The sequence below is a fragment of the Rattus rattus genome, chromosome 5, assembly GCF_011064425.1.
Source record: "Rattus rattus isolate New Zealand chromosome 5, Rrattus_CSIRO_v1, whole genome shotgun sequence".
In the NCBI taxonomy this organism is placed as follows: domain Eukaryota; kingdom Metazoa; phylum Chordata; class Mammalia; order Rodentia; family Muridae; genus Rattus; species Rattus rattus.
This window is the reverse complement of record NC_046158.1, coordinates 96552775-96577697: the sequence shown is the minus strand read 5'-3', so window position 1 is coordinate 96577697 and position 24923 is coordinate 96552775. Positions and strand designations below refer to the sequence as shown.

The following is a 24923-nucleotide window of genomic DNA, read 5'->3' as shown; positions in this document are numbered from 1 at the left end:
GTTTTTGTTTTGTTCTCTTTTGAAACAGGGTTTCTCTGTGTAGCCCTGGCTGTCCTAGAACTTGCTCTGGCTTGAACTCAGTGAAATCCACTTGCTGCTGCGTTCCAGCACCCAGCTATCTCGTAATTTCTTAATGTGCATCACTACAAACCCTTTCCTCTCTGATACTGTCTACAAGTGCACAGCAACCCACCATAATGCTATGGAGGATACTGAGTTTATTTGCCTTTAGCCACGGCCCTTCAGCCATGTCTTAAAATCTCATGTCAAAATAAATATGCCAATAAACGTCCTTCTAAACTCCTACATCAGCTTGGATCCACTGGAATTTCCTAATACATTCTCTAGTCTGATTGGGGTTATTTCCAGTTTTACATACCCAGTGTACTGACCATGCCTACACGTGTTCTGTTAGGTTCTAAAGTGCACTGTCAACTCCGAGTCTACCACCGTGGCACTAATGTGACTGACACAGCAGATCTGGACCAAAAATGGTTTAAAGCTTCCTGAGAGTGAACTGCAGCTTTGAGGAGCTCTTTCATGATAGGATTATATTTTCAGAACCCAACATTTTGGCAGTAGAGTGGCTACCAGCAGCAGTAGAGGCCATGCTAGCCTTAGCTTTGAGACTGGAAGGGATGGCAGGCCTGGAACTTTCCACAGTTCTTCCTGCCAAGAACAATGAGAGCTGCAGTCTCAGTGCAACAGGGGCCAGTGGCAGCGCAGGAGAGGTGTGAACTCTCAACCCTTGGAGAGCCAGGCACCTACCAGAATTTATTTATGATGCATTCTCTTACTGTCAGGATTGTTTCTCAATTTCTCAGTCTCTCTCTCTCTCTCTCTCTCTCTCTCTCTCTCTCTCTCTCTCTCTCACACACACACACACTCTACACATGCTGTATTAGATTCTGAAGAGCACTATAACTCTTACTCAACTGTGACATTAATGTGACTGCTGTGACAATAGATGTGGATCAGAAAAAGCTAACGCATAGTGAGAATGACTTCTATTTTCAGATATTTATAGCTACCAGGACTGTGTTAGTCCAGGATCCGCCATCTGGCTCCAACACCTGAACTCTGACCCACCTTACAGATGGCTTCCCAAGGGTGTTAACTAAATATGGTGGGGATCACAGATGGAGTCCACTCTGCTTTTGCGAATACTTGCTTATTTTGGTAACTGGGGTGGACAGTAAGGCTAACGACCCAACACTCTAAATGTTTCCCATCTCAACCAGGCAGTCCAGAGGCCCCCACCCCAGAAGGGAAGTGCGCACACAGTATCCCAGATGACAGCTATGTTAACAGAGTCAGAACAAACCTCAGATCTCACCTTCAGAAGGACAGAGGGAAGCTGTTTGAAAGTCTCAGCCCTTGGACCCACTGCCTGGCTGTGAGAGGAGAAGAGGGGTAAAGAGTTCAAGGGGACACGGGAAAGATGGAAATGAGACTTTTCACTAGTAATTCATTATCCCATCTGTCACTTCAGCCACCCTCATTGTAGGCCTAGGGAGCTTAAATACATTTTTTTTTAGCACTCTATTTTGGGGGCTGGAGAGATGGCTCAGTGGTTGAGAGCACTGACTGCTCTTCTAGAGGACCTGAGTTCAATCCCCAGCAACCACATGGTGGCTCACAACCATCTGTAATGGGATCTGATGCCCTCTTCTGGTGTGTCTGAAGACAGCAACAGTGTACTCATATACATAAAATACATAAATTTTAAATGTTAAAAAAAATTTAAAGGTTTATATATTTTAAGGAGAGATGTTGCACACACACTCAAAGTTGGCCCCTTTCCTCAAATGAGCAAAGTATCATGGTGGCTTGGTTTTAAGAAACACCGATAACCTCATCTGAATGCTATATGCTGCTTAAAGACAGGACACAGCCTGAGAACACATCATCAACACAGCGTGTGCTGCACAAATGAACCCAGCTCCAATGTCACAGCCAGTCTTAGGTGGCTGCCACCCCTGTGCAGTCAGTCCACCACTGATGAAGCTCTGATGTGTGGCAGAGGGACTGCTCAAATGCAGAGACTGCCATACATGTGGCCAGTGAACTAGTGGGTGACAGGGATCGCTATGGTCAGGTCACAGCAGAGAGAGATGTGAAGGCAAGGGAGAAGGGGAAGAGACTGAAAGTCAATGACTAGGGAAACGAAGGTGAGGCGAGCACACAGAGTGCGGAAGGAGAAACAGCAGGGCAGGTCTGCAGGAGGCTGCTCCAGAGGGGTGCCGGAAACAAGTGAATGCTCATGTTATTAGAGACTGAGGGGCAGTGCCGGCTTAGACTGAGAACATTCAGGGTTAAGGCAGAGACTACTGAGGGGAAAGACCTGGACAAATAGTTTAGGACAAGGAAAGTATCTTTATCAATGACTCCATCAAGCTGGACAGAGCCTGGCTGGGGGCCAGCGAGATGCAGTGGAGAAGGTGGTTGCTCCACAAGCCTGATGATCTGACAATCTGAGTGGGATCTCTAAAGCCCACAGTGGAAGGAGAGCATAGACCCCAGAAAGCCGCTCCCTCACCTCCACTAACATGTCAATGTGTTCTTGCTTTCACAGACATGGAGACACAGACACACACACACACACACACACACTCACTTTTTAAAAAGCTGGCTTTGTAATGATTATGTACTTATGATTCACAAATGTGGAAAATCCTCTGTCTAGAAACAGGCAGTGGTTTGATCCTCTGACCTGGCTGCGTGAGACAGCCAATGGAGGAGCAGTCAGGAAGAAAGAGGGTAGAACCACACTTCTCAACTGTTTCCTGAGGCTTTCTCTTTGGTCTCCTAGGACTCAGCAGCAAAGTGATGGAGAAAGTCTACCACATCCAGGGCGCTTCTTATCACTGCCAACCCTTCTGGGATAGATAGGAATGGGAAGAAAAATTCTATTCTAGGCAGTCTCCCAAAAGTAGTTTGAGTATCAGTTATTAAACTCAAGGTGGAAGGCTGCACTGAGGAAAGAGAACACAGGAGCCTGGGCAAAGATTTGCCCTGGCTCCCTTCCTCACGTCTCGGCCTCCCCGTTCAGCCTCCCCGTTCGGCTCCCTTCCTCACGTCTCATCCTCTCCCTCATCCTCTCCCGTACAGGAGGAAAGCAGGACGGAACAAACCGTGACACTCACTTCTTCAGGAAGTCCTGGAAGTCAGCTGGCAGATCACTGGGGATGGTCACAGGATACTCCTCACACTCCTGACCTTGGCTAAGAGACAACAGCAGGAGGCCAAGACGCCACACGTCCCCTTTCTTTCCGGTTTTATAAGGCAGAGCACTGTCACTAAAGCGAACTCGAGTTTGCTCAAAAACATCCTCCTTGCAAATGTCTGCCAGGCGCTTAGAGATGCTGTAGTCTGTTATCTTGACGGTGCCCTCAGCATCCACCAAGACGCTGGCGGTGCTCAGCACCTTGTGCACCACCGAGTTGCGGTGCAGGTAGTCCAGGCCCGCCAGGAGCTGCGCTGTGTATTTGCGCAGCTGGTGCACGGGCACAGGGCCCGAGTGGCTCAGGTGTGCAGCGAGAGAGATCCCACTGATGTGCTCTGCCAGAATGTCGACCACAATGGAATCCTTCTCCTCTCTGGAGTTCATCGCGAAGTAGCGGACGATGTTTGGATGGCTCAGTTTCACTAGGGAGCTGAATTCTGTTTCTGCTCCTTGAATCTGAGAAGGATTAGGCAAAGGACGTTAGCTAGTGTTTCACTCCAAAAGTACGGTGTGAGATGGAAGATATAGTTTCAAAGATGGGAAATAAGATGCCATGGCCTGCATCTTTCCCTAAGCTGATAAATCGACCTGAGAGTGTACACAAGTGCAAGAAATTTTAGCTAATTACCAACTTCAATGTCAAAATGGGGTATCCAAATACCATAAAATTGCTGAGTTGCTTTTAAAAATCAAGCTTTTTGGATATGTGTGTGATAAAAAAAAAAGCAGAAAAAAAGAAACATATTTAAAATAGAGTTTTCTGATTATACTAAGAATCATTGTAGAATGGATTAAAATCCAGGGGATGAATGTGTAGTTCAAATGGTAGAGCATCTATCCAGCAGGCAAGAGAGCTTAGGTTTAATTCCCAGTACTGAAAAATGTAAATTTAAATATAATACAAAGGGAAAAAATCCTCAAACTTATTGATATGATCACCATCCAAAACTAACCATTGATTACGGTGTGCTGTACAGGCCTCTTGCTTTGGCTGCTTTCTAACCTCTTTATTAGGCCAAGGCTAAATACAATGTTAAGTGCTCCCCTGAGTTCAGCATTATCAATTCACAGAAATTCTTTTCTCATTAATAACACAGCACAGAAACAAAAGAAAGAAATCCCTCTGATCCCTCAGAGTCAGCTTTAAACATCTCAGAAGAGCAGAGCAACACAATAGCTACAAACAGCACAGCTACGAGGTGGTAACCAGCCCCTGTAAGGTAGGTCACGGAAGACAGGAGGGTGTGAGGCTGGGGCGGGGTACAGAAGTGGGAGCAGAGCTGAGGCTGGCGAAGGCAAGGGTCCCGTGGTCCTCACTGTGGCCCATCTGTGGGAGCCATGGGAGCAGGCTTTTGCTTCATCATCTACAGCTTGTGACTGGGCCTCTGGACAGCCATGACAAACATACTGACATTTTTCTTTCATTTCTGCATCTAAGACAAGGGCTTATGTAGCCCAGGCTGGTCTATGTAGCCCAGGCTGGCCTCAAGCTTGCTGTGTAGCTCAGGATCACCTGGATCTGCTCTTCCCACTCTGGTTCCCGAGTACTGCGCACCATCACGCCCAGTGAGCTTACCTGCTTTTTACACTTATCGATCTTCTCTTTCTCTTGACTGGTGAGGCAAGGGCCCATCTTTTTCTGCCACTGAAGGACCCACTCATACAACAAGACAAAGCTGCCCGTGGCTGTTTCCAATGCATTGTATACCACCTTCCCCAGCTGCTCATCGCTGCCTGCAGAGAGACAGAAAAGCTCATCACATCTTGTAAAGTGTGTGTGTGTGTGTGTGTGTGTGTGTGTGATTGTGTGTGTGTGTGTATTACATGCTAACTATGAAAAGAATCATTCACTGCAATACCTGTCCGTTTGTTAGCGATTTTTAATAATTAACCAATATAATCTGATCCTTCACATCTTGATTACTGTAGAAAGTTCTGAACCGATGATGAGATTTAACATCGAGTGAGACACAGAGAACAGCACCTTACTGGACCTACAGTGCTGCTCTTCTTTGAGGCCTACCTTTGTGACCACACCTGCCCTACCATTCCGCCAATATAGATTAGTGTGCACAGTGCAACAGCCTGAGTCTAATTTGAAAAGTGGCTTCATCAGAGGCGCAAACTCTGTATAAGCTCGGCAGAGCCAAGTGCCCAATGCTTTAGAGGAAAGAACCAGAATGACAGCCGAGGCTAAAAAGCGGTGCGCTTGGTTAGCTAACGGGCACGTTCCCCTGGGGACCCGAACTGCTCTAACATCAAACCCTGTTGTACAAAATTCTCTGTTGCCATTAAAGATGATAATAGAAAAAGGAGAAAATATATAATTTTCACTTTACTTTTATTTTCCTTTCCTCTGTGCTCTTTCCTTTTTAATTTAATATAATTTAACTTAATTTAATTTAATGATAGCATTGTCCCCCACAGGCCACACAGTTCTTGGTTGTAGGGGATACTTTGTGTCTGGCTGCCAACAAGTTAGATGTCAGGAGCACCCTACCACAGCATCAACTGTCAACTGTGCCTGTAGACTGGGCTAGCTCAATAGCAGGGAGCTGGCTAAGTATGTGCTTGGTGTGGGGTTTGGTCCCCAGCATGGAAAACAAGCAGTCCTCGGGTATCACCAAATGACACCAGGCTACAAACTCATCTCCAGTTTGGAACCACTAATATTACAGAAATCTAGCTCTATGTGTGCATGTGGGGTGTGTGTGTGTGTGTGTGTGTGTGTGTGTGTGTGCACAGGATGGCTTGGGTGCTGGCCCTCGGGTGCTGTCCACCTTGTTTTTGAGGCAGGGTCTCCCGCTGCCTCACAGCCTGGCTGGCTAACCAGGAATCTGCCCCCCTCCCAGCACTTGCATGACGCATGCATGGCACCGAGCTGTCACGCTTAGGTTTAGTTATTTTAAATGTGGTTCTGGGGCTGGAGTCACGTCTTCTTACGAGCGCTTCACAGCCTGAGCATCTCGGCAGCCTTACCCTTTCCTTTTAGTACAAAAACACTAGTTTTTCATGTTATTACTTCTCTTTCCTAATGAGAAAAATAAATTAAGAGCTGTTGATAATTACATTTTCCATTTGAAAAATCAGAAGCAAAATTAACCCGCACATATAAGAAAGTTTTAGCAAAAGTACTTTGGAGAATTATGGCTGAATTTGCTCAACTAGACAGCATTTGTCAGGTAGTTTTTACTTTAGGGAAACGCTGGCAATTTACAGATTTTAATTAAATGACCTAATTATTTGCTAGTCACAATGACTTGTAAATGTCTTAGCTGAAGAGGGAAAGACCCTGATGTTTGAAAACTTGCCAGCTAAAGGAAGCAACTTTAGACTCCTGTGTTGAGCGGCTCATTGGAGACAGTGACACAAAGAGCTTATGGGATGGATGGAGGATGACAGGACTCAAATGAAGTCTCACTGCATATGTGTGTTTCCTAGTGCACTGGCACTCACTCATATATGTATAACATTATACATATACATAACACACGTAAAACATTCATTTATTATGTGTGTGCACATACATGTGTATGCCACTGAATCTATGTGTGGATACAAGAGCACTTCTGGGAGTCAATCCTTCCCTTCTATCATGCGGTTTCTGGGTAGCACTCAGGTTACTAGGTGAGTGCCCCTATCCACTAGGCTACTTCACTGGCACTGTGTGCAAATAGCTAGACTTTTTATAATTGCTGGGGCTTTTAAATTATAAATTCATTTTGCTGCCCTCATATCACCATTTTCTTGTGGAGATGACCCAGAGAGCAAGTGTGCTGAGGCTAAAGGAGAAAGTTAGCAGGACACTGACTGAAGCTGTCCCACGCCAGCAACAGTCACTTATCCAGACAGTTGTCAGCACCTCACCCACAGCCAGAAACATCCTCCAGTCTCTCTAACTCCACCTTTAAACTGAAAAACAAACATTATATGTTGCTTCTCAAATTGAAAATGTTTATTGAAAATTAAAAAATTAGTTGATGGCTAAAAAAACCCCAGATACTTCATAGAAATTAGGGTCTGTTTACAATGCCAGACCCATTGTGAGAAAATAAATAATTGAATCTTGGAAGTTCACAAGGTGAATCTAACAAATAGGCACACAGTGAGTCTAAGCCGAGGCACTCTGCCTTTCTGATTTCCCAGGTTATTGAAGCAGCGAGTTTCATGTTGCCAGTTCACGAATGTCTGAGTCAAGGACAATCTCAAGTCCAAGGCCAACCATCTCTACGGTGGCCTCCAACCTGCCTAGTGGCTGTTTGCATTTGTCAGTCTGTGTCTGTGAATCCTAGGTGTCTAGGCTGCTGTCACAGTCCCAGGCTGTGACAGACCAGACTCTTCAGACGGGCGGTTTCTTCCCTTCCATTCTCTGCCCACTCCTTAGCTGCTCTCTGGTTTATTCGTACCACCTTAAAATGAGGACAGAGGCTGAAAGCAAGCCAGCTTGACTTGTGATATCTATCCATTAACTCTGGCAATTACAGGACTGCAAATAAAGTTAATTTAATTTTAACAATTGTTAAATTCACTACATGAAAGCAAGCTCTAGCAGCTTATCTGTACGGCTAAGAAACCTAGATTTTTAAATAAATAATTAAAGCCCCAAATTGCAGCGAGAGGTTCATCCCAAGTAGCCATCAGAGACAAGTGCTAAATAAGATGTAGAGAAAATAAGGTGGTTTTCCCGGCCAGGCACAGTGCCATGTAGGACACTACCAAGCAGATGGACAGTGACTTAAGGAGACGCGGGGGCCAGGGATGGGACTCAGGGGTCCTGTACTTGCTTGGCATGCACAAGCATCCTGGTGCAATCCTTAGTGCCATGAAGGGAAAGCAGGGCTTTGGTCATGGAAGGTGGCAAGCATCAGGCTCGCCCTGTTTACTCACATTTCATCAGTACCAGACACCAGGACGCAATACTTAGACCTATCTGTCCACCAATCATTCCAGGAGCATGGTTCTATTTCCATATTACATCAGAGGAGCTGAACAGCTTCTCTTCCTGGGCATGAAAAACGGTGGCCAGAATTGCAGCTTCCTGCTAGGATAAGGGTCTGAGGAGAAGAATCTCCAGTCTGTTCAGTTACATCAGGATTAACGTTTGTCACTAACAGACTTGGCTAGTTTACTCACCAACACATTTCCCTTTGTGCACCATGAGCTGATCAGCGCTACCCACACAGAAGTAGAGGATGTCACACGAGCCAGGAGAGGCTTCACCACTACAGACAGAATACTGACGTTCTCGCCTTAAAAATAAATCCGGACAGTGTTTTTTCCTTTAGCTTGCAGTTCAACACAGGAAATTCTCGCCCCTCCATCCCTCCTATTAGCCCACTGAGTCCAGTCTCCGTGTCTATGGGGGATGGAGATGAAGGTGCCAATGGGAAAGCTATTTACTGTCTACTCCCATTGCTCCGCCACAAACTCCATTCAAGGTGGTAAGCACAGTGGCTGTTTGCACTGAACTTAAAATTCAGATCTCAACTAGGCAAGATGGCTCAGCAGGTAAAGATGCTGTCTTAAAAGCATGATGACCGGGGTTGGGGATTTGGCTCAGCGGTAGAGCGCTTGCCTAGTAAGCGCAAGGCCCTGGGTTCGTTTCTCAGCTCTGAAAAAAAAAAGAAAAAAAAGAAAAAAGAAAAAAGCATGATGACCTGAGTTTGAACCCTGGAACATGGAAGGAAAAAACTGACTTTACATAGCTGACCTCCACATGGGCACATGCAGCACACACCCATACATCCCCCCCCCACACTACACACACAAAAATATTAAGTTCTTGCATTCTTTTTTAAAAGATTTATTTATTTAATAATATCTATATAATTGTACACTGTAACTATCTTCAGATACACCAGAAGGGGGCATCAGATCTCATCACAGATGGTTGTGAGCCACCATGTGGTTGCTGGGAATTGAACTCAGGACCTCTGGAAGAGCAGTCAGTGCTCTTAACCACTGAGCCATCTCTCCAGCCCTAGTTTTTGCATTCTTGATCACCACCAGGGCTGGTGGTGACTGTACTGACAGCAAAGACACACAACAGACATTTCATCTGTACAGGAAGCTCAGCTGGCTGTCCATCTGCAGCAAGTTCTACTGGCTGTCTATCACGGAGGAAGCTCAACTGGCAGTTTATGCTCATCCCTCACCAATCTCCTATCGTTTCCCTTCCTAGGCACAGATGCATTTGCAGAAGCACATGGGCTCAGAGTTCACAGTTCTAGAATGGGCCTCAGCTAGGGAATGGTCATTCATTCTCTTACTGTCTTTGACAGACACTCCCTGTCACAAGCCTCTATGACTGTCCCTAAATACTCAACCTCTCTATTTTTGTTTCTTTTTTTCTGTTATTCCCTCCCCTGCCTTCCTCTCTCCTCTCCTCTCTTTCCTCTGCCATGGATGGGGAGCACAAGCTGGAAAACTAGAATGCAAAAATAATCAACAAGTTGGGGGGCGGGGGACAGTGAGCAATGAGGGAGAGGCCTCATTCGTGCGTGAATGCTCTGGAAATGCTCTGATGAAGCCTGCAGCAGGTCTCTAAAGGACTCAGGCGGGTTGGGGATTTAGCTCAGTGGTAGAGCGCTTGCCTAGCAAGCGCAAGGCCCTGGGTTCGGTCCCCAGCTCTGGAAAAAAAAAAAAAAAAAGAAAAGGACTCAGGCAAAGAGGCCTGTTCTTTTGCTGAAAACAAGGAGCACAGAGGGAAGGAAGTTCCCAGTCCCTCCAGCCTTATCCATAGGAGTCTGGCGCTGGCAGCCGTCTTTAAGTCAACACTGAGGATAGACTGTGGGCAATGCCTCAGTTCCCTTCCCTACAGACCTGCTGTCTGAGATCCGGCCCATCGGCCAGTCCTTCCATCCTTCATGTTGCGTCTGTTCCTCTCCTCCTCACGCTGCCCTCCTGGGCTGCACTGTCCGCACACTTACTCGCCTCATAGTCTAACCCTATCCCGCGTCTTCACGCCAGCCTCCTACCATTCCTTCCTCATACACTGCAGCAAACAAACAAACAAACCAGCATGCTCCTCCTCACTGACAAGTGCACTTTTATTTTCCTATGGTTCTATCATTAGCCCTATAGACCTGACCTCCATGCCACATCTCCTCACTAGCTCCCCATCCCGTTTGGACATCTGCAACTTTCTACCACATACAAACATTTTTCAGTCATAACCCGGTGTCTCTCTTTCCAATCCTGGGACTTAGGCCCTTCCCCAACCTTTTCTCACATGGGGTCTCATACCACCCACATGTCCCCACATACTCTAAATGCTGGGGCGCAATCAGTACATTGTCGTTCTGCTTAAGCTTCTTCTTGTACAAACAGGAGCACAATGAGATTTGTGGAGAAAAAGGACACAAGCAAAGGTTCAACACCACATGCTAGACTCACATGAAGAATCTAGCAGCCCTTGGTCTGAGCTCTGCCCCAGCCAGCAAATGGTGCTACACAGTCTTCTTAGTCCAACCCATCCCAGTGTCCCACAGTTGACAGGTTTGAAGGTATTTTAGAATATTAATTGCTACATACTTGAGTCACAGAGCACAGAGATATTAAGTTGGCACTAACCTGGTTAGCTTTCAGAGTGCTAGAAGGAGCTGTGTATGCTACCATAGGAGAAAAGTCATCACTGATCTTGCCCAGATGTGAACCTTGTGAGCTACAGTAAGGTCAGCCCTGACAAGATATACCTATTGGTGTAATAGTGGCATGAACATCAGGGGGTAACCAACTACTTTAACTATATTTTAAGTCCCATCCACAAGTCCCATAACACCTATACCTGGCACCACTGTTGGACCAAGATTTTGCTAAATGGATATTGTAGTAAACCAATTCCTATCAACATGGCTGTACCCAGATTAGTCCATCTGTCAACTCTCAACAGAGAGACTTCTCTTTGCAATAAATGGTGGTTAACACAGAGACCCATAACTGACCAAGGCACAGAGCATTAGAGACCAGAATGCCTAGCTTTGAATGGACATCTATATCATGTTCTCCTCCTCCCCCAAGGCTCAGGGACCTGTAGAAGAGATGGTGGAAAGACCTTAAGACTCAGAGGTGGCGAATGTATACAAGGAAACAGTATTCTTTAGTATTGTCCAGATACTGCAAGACAGCTGCACAAATGAAGTCACGTGACCGCGACAGCATGCACAAACCCCATGCAAACTCAAGCCAGTATGGAAAGGGATGGGACATGTAGTTCTACCCTAGCTGAGAAGCCACTGGCAACTGATGGCAGCTGGGAGAAGGGGGTCAGTTTTAGAGCGTAGCCTTGGTAAGTAGCCATGCTCCGGTGGGATGTCTCACAGCTGAGAACATAGAAGCAGCACAAACTGGACTTGATGGATTTTAAAAAAGGACAGCAACATGGGTGGAGAAGAAATGGAAGGAGGTGAATTTAAGAGGACAGCTGGTAAAACACACTGTGAAATCCTCAAGGAACTAAAAAAAAAAAATTGACCACCTCATTACAACTGTCAATAGTGTTAGAGCTGGGGACGTAGCTAAATGGGCCAGCACTTGCCTAGTGTACAAGGCCCTGAGTTTCATCCCTAGCTGCAACAAACAAATAAACGGAAAACACATAGACACATAAACCAAGTTGTAAGAAGAGGGCAACTAGGACTAAAGAAGAAACGGAGATGATTTTAAAAGTCAAAGTATCTATGAAATAGTAAGTGTGGCACATGCCAGCCAGCACAGACTGGCATTAAGAACAATTATGGAAGCTCAACAGTACATCACCAACAGCCAGAATTTAAAATAAGGAACAGAGAGGAGAAAGCCAGTCAGCGATGCATCAAGAAGTGGGCCAGAACTACCTCTTAGGATCTACTCTGCTCACTAGAGCAGCAGCTTCTGGACTCTCGCAGACACCAAGGGCCAGTGGCGTCAGTCTAGGGTCTGTTCTGGTCATGGACGGCTCGTGAGTTGGGGAGACATCACTTTCGTTAGCACCTCTGCTGCATAGCTGAGGTAGCACTGAGCCTGATAAGATGAAGGTGGTGTCAAGCAAATGCTAACAGTCAGGTCTCGCAAGGGCGAGAAAACTTGATACAACTAGATTCCAGAAGGTAAATCAGAAATGTAAACTCTTAATAACTGGAAAGAGAAAATAAGACCCAGATCCATTAAGATGGCTCAGTGGGAAGGCATTTGTCACCATGCCTGACAACTCCAGTTCAATCTGCACATTGACATGTTGGGAGGAGAGGACTGACTGCTACAGTTATTCTCTTAACTCTACATTGCACATGCACACATGCATGCACGAACGCACGCACGGGCCAGTCATCTCAGCGTGTAAAGGTTGAGCCTCACAAGCCAGATGAGACGAGTTCAATCTCTGGAACTCACAGAAAGGCAAAGGAGCATCCACTGCACATAGCCCTCTGACCCACACGTGGGCTGTGGTACTCACACACAATAAATAAACTAAAAAAATATTTGTAATGTTTAAAGTAAAAAATTACAAATAAAAAAAGTAAATAGGGTTCAAGTGGCAAGACAATAAGTGGCAATGTGTCACCAAGGCCCAGAGTGGGGCCGCTACAGTTTGCAACTGGAATGCACAGAAAGACCCATGTGCTAAAGCAGGCCTAGTGGGCCCTCAGCCCCTCCATCCTTCCTTCTGCGGCCTGGCTGTGAGGTGAGCAGGTTCATGTGCTGACACTTCCCACTGTCATGTGCTGACTCCACAGAGGCCTAAATGAAATGGGGCCATGGGACTGGTAGGAGGACAGTACTGACACTTGAAAGTGGTCCTCTGACTTCTACATGTGCCCCACGGTGCACGTGCATGCACACACATACAGACACCCTACACACACACCTTCACACATTTCCAATAATAATAACTTTAATTAAAAATGAGCTGAAGAACCTATAATATTTAATAACTTCTCCATTCATGGCTTCTGCATTCAGATTCCTTTCTGGTTTTCAGGAGGCCAAAGCACATGAATGGAGAAGGCCTAAGAAGGGAGAGAGATGGAGAAAGTAGTGTTCTTCCTGTGACCTCTGGTGACAGAGGACCTAGGAGCCTACCTTGGAGGCTGTGGCTCTCCCTTTGGAATGGGTATTTTATCCTGTATCTATTTTGGAAGATCCCACCCCTCGGTCTATGTTTGTACCTAACTATAGCAGGCTGTGCAGCTCACTTGATGGAGTGCTTGCCTAGAATACAGAGTCCTGGATTCAACTCCCAAGACCAGGTGTAATGCCAGCACATAGATGGTAGAGGTGGGAGCTTCAGAACAGGTCTGGCTGCACAGCAAGTTTGAGGTCAGCCTACATTATACTGAAGAGATATTATGCAGTGCAGTAGGCTGTTCTACAGGTTGTGACTGGCTTCACTAGCTACTTGGAGACAAGCATTATGATGCATGCCTGCTAATCTATTGTATGGGAGGCTGAGGTCCAGAGGATCACAAGTTCGAAGTCAGTCTGGGCTATAAGTAAGATTTTTGCCTCAAAATAAAATGAAAAAGAGCTGGGATGTAGCTGAGGTGGAGCTTAGACAGCATGGGTGAAGCTCTGGGTTTAAACACCAGCACCACAAAACAAATATGTGACGTCACTTAGAAAGTGTTAAGCAAAAACCTGGTTTCATATACATAGCTAACATGTTATCAAGATAACCGTGCTGGTGGAGCAGATCACTGAGATCCTATCTGAACATTCCTACCCACTCACTGCAGGCCAGTTATCCTTCCATATCTCCCACCCTGCACATGAGAAAGCTGAGGGACTCACCTGGACCTTCCTGAGGAGTGTGCCCGGGCTTTACCATTTCCTACAAAGTCAGGAGAGCCTCCATGGAGAATGGCAGCTGCCCTGTGTCCTGCTGGGTCTCTCTTAGAGGCATGATCCTGGTTTGTCAAACTAGATATTTCCAAACGTTCCTAGAAAAGGGGGGAATAGAACCCACATGAGCTGTTCATACAAGCGGATGACAAGCACAGTTGGGATCACCCACTCAGTACAGAATAAACATTTTATTTAATCAGGATATTTTAGTGTCATTTTTGCTGATGTGAAAAAAAAACACTGGATCAAGAAGCAGCGTTGGGGGTTGGGGGTGTGGAAAAAAAAAGCAGCAGCGTTGGGGCAAAGTTTACAGCCCAGCTCTGTGGGTGAGCCACAGTGGGAGGAGGGCATCCACCTACAGTCAGGAGCAGAGAAGTGGATATAAAGCACGCCTCACACTCAGCTAGCGACTCCTACTCTTGCACAGTCCAGGGCCCTAAACTAGGGAATGATGCCACTCACAGTGGGCCGGGCCTTCCTATGTCATTTGGCAATCAGGACAATTCCCCATAGATAGATACACCACACGCCAAACCTAAAGCAAACAATCTCTCATAAGATTCTCCTCCCAGTGATTCCAGGTGTGTCAACTTGACAGTAACAGCTAACTATCACAGCTTACAGTGCAATAGCTAGATGTAACGTGCACCAGGGGAATGGCTGTACAAGCAAACACAAGGAACTGAATTTTGATTCCCTACGTTCACACATACACAAAAAGTCACCAAGGAGGCAGAAATAGGATGATCCTGGAGGCTCACTGGCTAGTCAGTCTAGCCAATCAACGAGCTAAGTTCAGTAAAAGACCTTGTCTCAAAAAATGAAGTGGAAGGGACCAGAGAGATAGGTCTTCCAGGGACTAGAGAGATAGAAGTTAAGAGCACTGGCTGCTCTTTCAGAAGACCTGGGTTAGATTCCCAGAACTCACATGGCAACTCACTACTGTCTGTAACCCTAATCCCGGGGGATCTGATGCCCTCTTCTGGACTCACACAGTGCCCCTCAGGCACTGCACACTTGTGGCACATGGACATGCACGTACAAAAACCACACAACAAATTAAAAATAGACACAGTGGCAAACCACTGAAGGCAGTTGACCTCTGCCTTCACAAGTGCACAAGTGAAAGCAGTGTATACATCCAATAGGGTGCTCAACCCAAGCCAACCCTAGGTCAACAAGTGAAGTCCACATCACAGTTTTAAGAGCATGAGGTTTTTATACGTGGAAGAGCTTCAGGGAAGTTAGAAAGGCAGAGCTAGAGGAGATTAGAGACTGGGGGCCGACAGGAGGCAGCGCAGAGGTAAGAAGGGAGGGCGGAGGCAACAGAAATACCAGGTTTGGATTCAGCTTTATCCAGGGTGGACTGCCACTACAGTCCTTTGGTTTTAAGATGAGGAAAGACAGGCACGGAAGAGTGTCCTCTCTAAGGTTCCAGCAGAAAAATGAAAGCTTTGGTTGGGTGTTGTTTCCTGCTGTACAGCATGGGACCCTGCCAGCAATGTTCAGAAAACAGTGAGGAATGTCCCATCACATCCAGTTTGTTCTTTTATAATTTGCTGGTGAATCATTCTTTCTATCACCAAATTGAGTTTCAGGAAGGTATTTAAGGTTTCCATTCGCTCTTCAGTAAGAACAAACTGTTTTGTTTGTTTGTTTAATAAAAGTTCTATTCCAGGCTAATTAAAATTTCAATCTCTTGCCTTTGGACTCGTTTGATAAATTACTGTAATTACATAAACCAAAGTTATTTACAGATAATATACAATGCTGAATTTTGCCACCTGTTTTAGAGATCTAAGAATACACGGTAAGTGGAGCACAGTGCTTACATTAGAGCTCTCAGAGCTAGGGAGGTAAGGCAGAATTGTCAAGAGCATAGGGTTAGCTTATGTAATATTATAAATTCAAAGCAAGCAGAGGATACATAGGAAGACCCTGACTCAAGCCCCTTTTACCACAAATAAGAAAACAAACAGATTCCCAAAATGTAAAAAAATAAAACATTGATGCTTTTAGCTTTAGCACATGAGAGGAGAGGAGAGTGTCTCCAGTGGAAATAAGAACTTTTACAAGAGGAAATGCAGATCCTTTGGTACAAAATGGACAGCACCTGCTTAGCCATTTCCTTCCTTTTCTTCTCTTCCTTGATCTCTTCTTTCCTTTTCTGAATCTCGTGGAGGATTTCACGTTGCTGAAATAAATCAGAGCAGGTCAGACATCAATCTCTGGAATGCATCCAGCAGGTCCATCCTGGACTCACACAGCTTTTGAATTTCCATGGCCTGAAACCCTTGTTTCCTGAGATCTACACAGGAAAGCTTGGAGCAGCCACACACATCCCTGAGAAGCAGGCTTTCCTATGGAGGTGTTAGGTCTGCCTTCCTCTTTCACTCCTCTAGCTCTGTCATCTGCCCGTGTTCTTTGCCATGGATCTGTATAGGTGTGGTGGAAGCTGGATGTTCTCAGAGCCTGGGCCTAGGGTGGCAAAGGCCCAGGTATCACGTCAATCTACCATGACCTTAATCTGCCTTCTCCCATCATCCCTTTAAGTATTAAAACTAGTATTTTGATCTTCATCAATTGTTCTTAGCTCCCTACAATTATAAATTATATCAAAAAATTAAGTCATCAAAGATGTAAATAGAAATAAAATGCAAAAACATAACCTACATTTACAGGTAGCTACAGCAGTACACCAAAAAAGACTGTTAGTTAAAGGCCCACTAACTTCTAATAATGAACAGATATGTATTCTAAATGGTGACTAGACATAGTTTAATGGGAGCTAAGTGATATGGATAAGATTGATTGCAATGGACTATGAGGGATAGAGAATGCTTGCCCTGTCAAGCATGAGAACATTCTATAGAAAACACACAGAGTGTAAGTACATTACAGGGTGGAGAAAATTAGGCAGAAACAAGAATCAGACAAAAGCACCTTAAAGCAGAAAGGGGATATTAGGAAAGAGGAAAGGCACTAGAAAATGAAGAAAGAGGGGTGAGAGAGGGCAGCAGTGTGGTGAATGCCATTGAGTATGTCACGTGTATGCATAAAACGTCACAGGGAAACTGGTAAGTTAAAGAGGGAGAAATTCCAAGTCTTGAAGTACGAGTAGTAACATCTATAGCAGGGAAGAAAACCAGACTTCCACACCAAGAGATAAACATAAACTCAGTCCTAGATGAGAAGTCTAGTGTGGGTAAAAAACCAATTCTTCCCCAAAGAATATGCAAATTTGCTCTAATTAGTCAAAATATCATGAGGCTTATATGTTTTGTTGAATCTGAAGGAACAATTCCGTAGTTCACCTGAGACACTAGGTACACGGCACATGTCTGTGAAACCCACACTGGGATACACAGTAAGACCCTGCCTCAGGAAAAAGAAAAGAGGAAAGAGAGGGAGAGCAGAGGAAGCTGGAGAAGTAAATGAAGGGCAACAGAATGGTTGAAAAGAATATGAAGATGGGGGTGGGGAAGGGTAGGTTGGCCTGAGAAATATTAAAACATTCAAAGATAAAAAAGTTCAGAGTGTGTGAATACTCAAGAAAATGAACTTACATTTACCAATAGACTCTAGCATAGGTCAGCAATTAAGACACATTTCAAAACAGTGGTTCTCAACCTGTGGGCAGTGACCTCTTTGGGTGTTGCGTATATCCACACTGTGGTTCATAACAGTTGCAAAATTACAGTTATGAAGTAGCAACAACATTTTATAATTGGGGGTCAGCAAATCAGGAGGAACTGTATTAAAGGACTGAAGCATTAGAAAATTTGATAACTGCTGTTTTAAAGGAATCTACAGCTCACTGAATGAGGATTGGCTGTGTAATGTGTTAGAGAAATACCTCTTTTTTTTTATAACTTGTGCCCACATAAGTACTTACTAAATTGATCAAGGGGCTAAAAACAAAACAATTTAAATTAAAACCAAGAAGGAAATCCAGGGTATAAAACATCTTAAAGGATTTTTAGAGTCAGGATCAGTTCCTTCTGAGGATAAGTTAACAGAAGAATAGAGATCTTTAGTTAACATGAAGGTAACTGGCTCTTTTCCTCCCTGGGCATTAGCCCCATCTGTCATTCAAGAGGAAAACAGCCTCCAGATCCAGTGAACTCCTGTGCAGGTTGGCAGGCTTTGGGACACAGGAAGTCTGGTCACACGAGCACTTGGAGAAGTGCTCCAAGCCAGTGAGAGCTGCAGGGAGGAGCTGGGTGGTGTTTCTGAGTTGTAGTGGCTTCTCGCACATGAATGCACATTTCTTGAATCAAATCTGAGCAAGACGCACAGACAGACTCATAGTCAGACATGGAATAGATACATGGAGGCCTCCAGGCTGGGGCCAGCACCAGCAGCCGGTTCTCACCTCCTGCTCCTCCTTCTGCCTGGCCTCCAGCAACCTCTGCTGCTTCTCCTGAGCCTGCCTTTCCAGCATTTCTTCGTGAAAAGACTTTGGAGGGGGCTTGTTATGCTCGCTGAGAAACGACTGCACGTGGTGTGCCAGTTCGAATATCATCACCTACACATGAAAACAACCAGACATGATCAGTTGATGGCAAGGGGAGGGGCCCGGAGAGGGGCCCCCACCCAGCAACGCAGTGAACAGACAGATTCGCCCGCCGTGCCAGCATTTTGTCACTTAGCTCTGACATGTTTGGAATTAGGCATATGACACAGTCACAGCAGGAAAAGCTTTTAAAGGGCTCACTGCATCTGTGATCAAGATGAATTGCTGCTGAGATAAATAAAAAGAGTTTCTTCTGTGTGGGGGGTGGGGTGGGGGTAAGACCTACTATCATTTTCCTAACATAATCATCTGTATAAATAAAGCTGAAAACTAAGACGCGCAATGGGAATGGCTACCTTCCCAAGTAGAAAGCCCATTTACTTGACAGTTGGACAGACTGGTCCCATGAGCATCAGCACTGCCACTGTGCATACAGCACACGGATCAGAGGCCCAGTGCAAGTCTGCAGAGCTCTCCTTTCTGCCCTTCTGGCAATGAACAAGCAGGAGGCTGGTCAATACCTAAGGCATGAGCCAGACAGAGCCAGGAAGGAAAGGCCACCTCAACCGTCCACAGGAGAACAGAGAAAGTCACCTTTCTAGCCTCTAGCCTAAGCCAGAAGCCACAGCTGGGGTGGAAATCAATAGTTCCAGGGTTCTGAGACCACACTGACTGGCATCCAGCCCAGGGTACAGCGGCCAAGCTGCTCCTGTCAGTGACAAATGTGAACTGAGGTTCCTGCCCCCACAATTACCAGAGAGCATTTAGAGCGTCTTACTTCTTCATGCTGCTTCTAAAGGGGCCTGAGCATTGATGACGAATCCCTCAAGAAGCTGTGTCTGTTCACAGTCCGCCTTCCTGGGAGTATGTGCTAAGAAAGTACAGCCTTCACTCCGTCGAAGTGATACACTTTTTATTATACCAGAAGCAGTGATGTTTACCAAATCTATCTTGACCTAGAGTGAGTAATGCCAGTCTAGAGTCTAAGCAAGGGCTAAGAAAATGACTGAGGAACATTGGAAAAAAGCAAAACATTTCTACTACCACAAGAGACCACTTCTAACTAGAAATAGGCAGGACCACAGCTGTCAAAAGTTTTGTTCTCATTGACTTAACTTACTAGCATTTTCTGAATGAGTGAAGTCTGATACAATTATGTGGGACTGGATAAAAGCAACCAGATTCCAAAGTGGGTCCTACTGTACATTTCTCTCCTGCCCATTCAGAACTTACCTCAGATACTGATTAAGGGCTTCTCCTGCCCTCCTTCCACTCTGGACCCCTCGCCATAATTCTCCAGAGCATTAGTGTCTACAGTCTACCAGAGTCCCTAGACTGTGCTTTTTCTGTCCCCTCTCACTAAGGCCAAATGGCCTGAACACCGTAGTTTCCCCAGCATAAGATGTTTGGGTAATAAATACCTACTGACTGGTTTAGAGAGGAACCCATGAGTTTGATTTTACTAATTAAAAGGAAGGATAGAATCTTTAGTACATTTTGGATTACTTACCACGAGTAATAAGGATCTGCTAATAATACATAGTCAGGTGACTAAACCCAGCACTTGGGAGACAAAGACAGGCAGACCTCTGTAAGTTTGAGGCCAGCCTGGTCTCTGTGTGAGCTCCAGGACAGCCATACTCTGTCTCAAAAAAACCCAGCCAACCAACTAACCGAGATCTACTGCTGCAGGTGGAAAGTCATTCAGAGGAGTGTCGAGCATGTGGGCACATACCTGATTCAGGCCACCAGAGATGTAGAGTGAGACTCCGTCCCCCAGCACCACCCCCACCTCACCCAAAATGCTCCAAAGCACTGTTCTTGGTGCTTCCTCCTTGTAAAGAATGAAGTTCATTACTTAAGAGGGGGCTATCAGGGAAGACCCTACCATAGTGAGTAGCTTGTGCTAACGTTTAATTACACTCCATTTTACATGAAGACAAAATGAATTCGTCAGAACTGTATTTCCAGCTGCCAGGACTTCAGAGCGATGAAAACAAACTTTTGACAAACAAGCTGGGTCTGCACAGCACAGTCCACACTTTATGCCCCTCAAATCATGGAATTTTTTGTTTGTTCGTTTGGTTGGTTTTTTTCTTTCAATTTGTGGGGAAGACTCTCACAGCATACTGTCCACTGCTTAAACACACAGTAATACTGCTGGAAACCATGGATGTCATGCAGTCCTGCCACCCATTTCCAAGGCTTTCCAGTTTGAAACCTCTCCCACCAGATTTGCCATTCCTTGCTCTCCCAGCCCTGCCAACCGCCATTCTCCTCTCTGTCCGTGAGTCTGGCTTTAGAGTATCTGGAGTATGGTCGATGAGGACCTGTCTTACTACAGCCAGCTCATTTCACTTATTCCAACTTCTTTAAAGTTGCACCATGTTGTGGCGAATGTCAGAATTCCCTTCCTATGTAAGGCTGAACAATACTGCCCTTTGACCTCCTGGACTAACAGGATGACAGCCAAGATGCTGAGTGTAGCAGGCCGCTGTAGCTCCCTGGCTGGTACGAGATCACAAAAGGACTCAGCTATGTGACTAAGCTGTGCTACTCAGTAGGATGAGTATACCTGGCAGGTTTATCATCCTAGCGTGAAGAGCATGTGTGGGAGTATCTATAGAGGCTTTATAATAGCTAAAAACTGGAGAACTCAAATGTGTCCATCTTGTATATGGCTAAAGGAGCAGTAGGGTGGAATAAAATGTAACAATTACTGTTACATGTAACCACCTGGGAAGCCCTTCAGAAAACAGTGCACCTGAAACAAATACCAATCTTAAAAGGTTGCATACTGTATGAAACAGCTTCAAAATGAGATTATAGAAATGGAGGGCAGACTAGTGGTTGCCAGGAATGAAGGAGAGTGGGGCAACGGAGAAGAGGCCAAGGCAGACATCATGTGGGACCTTTATGGGGATGGAAATAGCCTACACCTGGACTGCTTCACTGTGAGGATGGGGGCTGTAATCATGGACTCAGTGTTATAAATGTTACTACTGGGCAGGCTGGGTAGAGGGGAGTGGGATCTTTCTGTACTGGTTCCAAAGTTCCAGCTTAGTTATCCTTACCTCTCCACACTGCTTTTTGGCCAGTTCTTCCAGGTGTGACTTTAACAAATTAACACTCTCATTCGACAGACCTTTAGCGTTTTTTAACTCTATTTCGGGAACTCTGCAAAAACAGACACACACAGAAAGAAATTACTTGAGCAGGAAGAGTCTGTAGCTTGCTTTAAGATCTGCTAGGCTCCCAGCAAGCCTGAGCATCTGAGGAGTTAATATACAGACCTCCTAGCTGAACCTCCCCGTGTGACCAGCCGTGTATCCCTTTAATCTCAGATGGCCTTCAACCACAATCCCAACAATTCCAGCTGATACAGTGCTCAGCATGGAGAAGCTTGTAACCTATGGAGAAGTGGGCAGGCCCAACAGACAAACTTCCGTCCTCCCTAACCAGGCTTGACTCCCAACTCATCTGCTGATACTCATTTAACAATGGTTAAAATATCCCAATGCTAATCACTGCCCCGATGCCTCTGTTGCTTCCACAGCAATCCTTCTTGCTCCTTGTCTGACAGTGACCTGACTATGTGCTCCTCTATATGGTAGTTCCCCGCACACCCTTGGCTCCAGCAGGAAGCAGGAGAATGCCAGATGAGTGCAGCTGTCACGAACCACCTGTCATTCATTCAGTTCATAAACATGGAGGGCATATGTGTGTGTGTGTGTGTGTGTGTGTGTGTGTACGTCCCCTGAATACTAGTCAAGTGCATCATATGAACCTGCCTATCCCATGGTTTGCATGCTGCTTCATCCCTCAGATTTCATCTAAAAAAACACTTTAAACTCAAGGAAATTACACAACCAGCCTTAGGGTTTCCTTTTATTCCTAACCAATAAACATCCATTAATAGCTCTCTGGGATCAAGCAGAATTTATGTACTTTTCCTGATGAGAAGGTGATTCCGCTTCCTGTTAAGCATTTCTAAGCGGCTGCTGGCGTTTTACCTTGGTGAAGCTTCCTGAGTCCTCACCTATTGTGCATTCTCTCAAGGCTTCATTCCCACCTGTACAATAGGATGCTACACTCAGTATCCGAAACACATGACATCCGGGAGATCTAAGCTTGTATTTTTTTTTTAAAAAAAACATAGTAATACCAATTTGTCCTGAGTCCACAGATGGCCCACCATACCCAGGATTCTCCTGCACAGAGGAATCAAGGGCCACTGTGCATAAGTGTTCTCCTATATCACATTATTTAAACTGACTGGAGCAGTCTCTAGATCGAGCCTTACACAATTGTTTCTGTGTGTCTCTGTGCAGGCGAATGTGTGCGTGTGAGCCTGTGCACGTAACGGAGGTCAGCATTAGGTACTGCTTCCTAGCCGCTGTCCGCCTCCGCTTTGGAGACAGTCTCTGTCACTGGGACCTGGGAGTCACTCATTAGGTGAGTCCTAGCATTGGTCAGCGGGGATCACCAGCATTGGGGATACCATGCGCACCAGCATGTTCAGGTTTTTATTTATATGCTGGGAACAAGTACTCAGGTTCTTGTGCTTATACATGATTTATCCTTCTGGCACTCACATAATTTGAAGAATTATCTATTTTTATGCTATGTATAAATAGATGGTTGTTTTGTTGACATTTATGTCTGTATATCACAGCATCTATGAAAGCCAGAAGAAGGTGTCAGATTCCTTAGGACTAGAGTTACTGAGACAGTTGTGAGGTACCATGTGGGTGCTGGGATTTGAACCTGGATCCTCTGGAAGAACAGTCAGTGTGCTTAGCTACTGAGCCATTTCTCCAGCCTCTCCTGACCTACATAACTTTTTGGCTAGGTGTGGTGATGCACATCTTGACTCCCAGGTAGGGGTGGGTGTATCTCTGTGATTTTGAGGCCAGTGTAGTCAGCATATTGCACTCCAGCCCAGCCAGACATATAGAACAAGACCCTGTCTCAAAAACAAAATCTACATAGCAATATTAACAGAACACAACTTGTTATGTTTCATACTAATGTTTTATGTCCTTGAAGTGATAATTTTGTGTGGTTGATGAGATTACTTTTAAACTTTCTAAGTTCTAAGCATTTCTAGGCTGTTTTAAAAAGTCATCCCATGTTTGTGGGATGGACATATAATCTATCTGAACAGTTCTTTGAAGTTGGTAGCTTTTCCACTAGGAGAGTTTTAGATTCCCAGGAAACATTCATCGCTGTCTGGAGACTCTCTGGGTTATCACAACCCAGCAGGAGTGAGCTGATTGGTGGGCAAGTCAGGATTCTGACTCAACTTTCCATCGTGCATAGAATAGCTCAACTGACAAATACCTTCGTGCTAAACCCATCAGTAGCTCCAAGGCAAGAAACGTGCTCTAGTGCTCCCTTTTGTGGTCTCAAACTCTCATCTTCCTGACTTAGCCTTTCCAATTCTGGGCTCACAGGCATGGGCCTGCTGCCTGGCTTTAGTCTATTTACTTTCAGAAATTATGCTATAATTAGAATTTCAGTACTCACATATCTGGGCCTTTCATGTTGACTTTTCAAGAACAAACATTTGAGTGTCTGAGTCTATGGTACAATAAAGAATATGTTACCTGTGATCTTTGGCCACAGTTTCTGGCCCAGAGGCCCCATTACCCTTTGAATTTCCTGAGGGACAGAGCTTAGAAGAGCACCTTACGTTCTTCATCACAAACCCTTTCAAGACCAGAGTTTATGAGGAAAGGTTAATGCTTGCTTGTGTGCCAGCACAGTCTGAGATGAAGGTGGTCATGGATAGCTCCAGCCCTGACTACAGGATGACACATTCCAACCATAACCCAGACCCCTGAGGAGGAGGGTGGTGCTGGACACTTAGCTCAATCACAGTGGTCAGTGACTTAATTACGGTCATGCCTAGAGAGCAAAACCTCACCCATCCCTCAACAGCAGTGTTCAAGGGCACTGTGAGCTGCCAAACACTCGGAGGTGCTGAGGATGGTGGCCTGGAGAGGACATTCAGACCCATGACCCTCCCTCTGCTCTGGCCCATGCAGCCTTCTTTGGCTATTTTAGATCAAATCCTTTACAACAAACCAGCTTGTCCTGAGTTCTGTGAGTCATTCTAGCAAATTATCAAATCTAAGGAGGTTGTGGGAATCCCCAAGTTTATAACCATAACTTATAAGTCAAGAGCACGGGGGCTTGCACCTGACACTTAAGCAATAACATTCCTGAGAAAGTGAGCCTGACCTAAGCCATCTGTACTAGCACAGCGTCAGCAAAGACACATGTATACCACATCATGAAGCACAGAACTTCATTTGATTTATAAACTTAATTACGTTTCTCATGAGTCAACCTCCC

At 45.4% G+C, this 24923-nt stretch overlaps 1 protein-coding gene across 1 annotated transcript in view; it reads right to left on the bottom strand.

Annotated features, from left to right (window-relative positions):
* Eif2ak4 (eukaryotic translation initiation factor 2 alpha kinase 4) overlaps window positions 1–24923 on the bottom strand; it is an 86699-nt gene that overhangs the window by 50025 nt on the left and 11751 nt on the right. The window contains exons 3-9 of the mRNA XM_032903918.1: window positions 21638–21740; window positions 18423–18575; window positions 16161–16241; window positions 13994–14142; window positions 8360–8475; window positions 4803–4960; window positions 3147–3682 (exon numbers count right to left, since the gene is read on the bottom strand). Coding sequence (XP_032759809.1) covers window positions 3147–3682; window positions 4803–4960; window positions 8360–8475; window positions 13994–14142; window positions 16161–16241; window positions 18423–18575; window positions 21638–21740 — 1296 coding nt within the window. The remainder of the gene's footprint in view (window positions 1–3146; window positions 3683–4802; window positions 4961–8359; window positions 8476–13993; window positions 14143–16160; window positions 16242–18422; window positions 18576–21637; window positions 21741–24923) is intronic.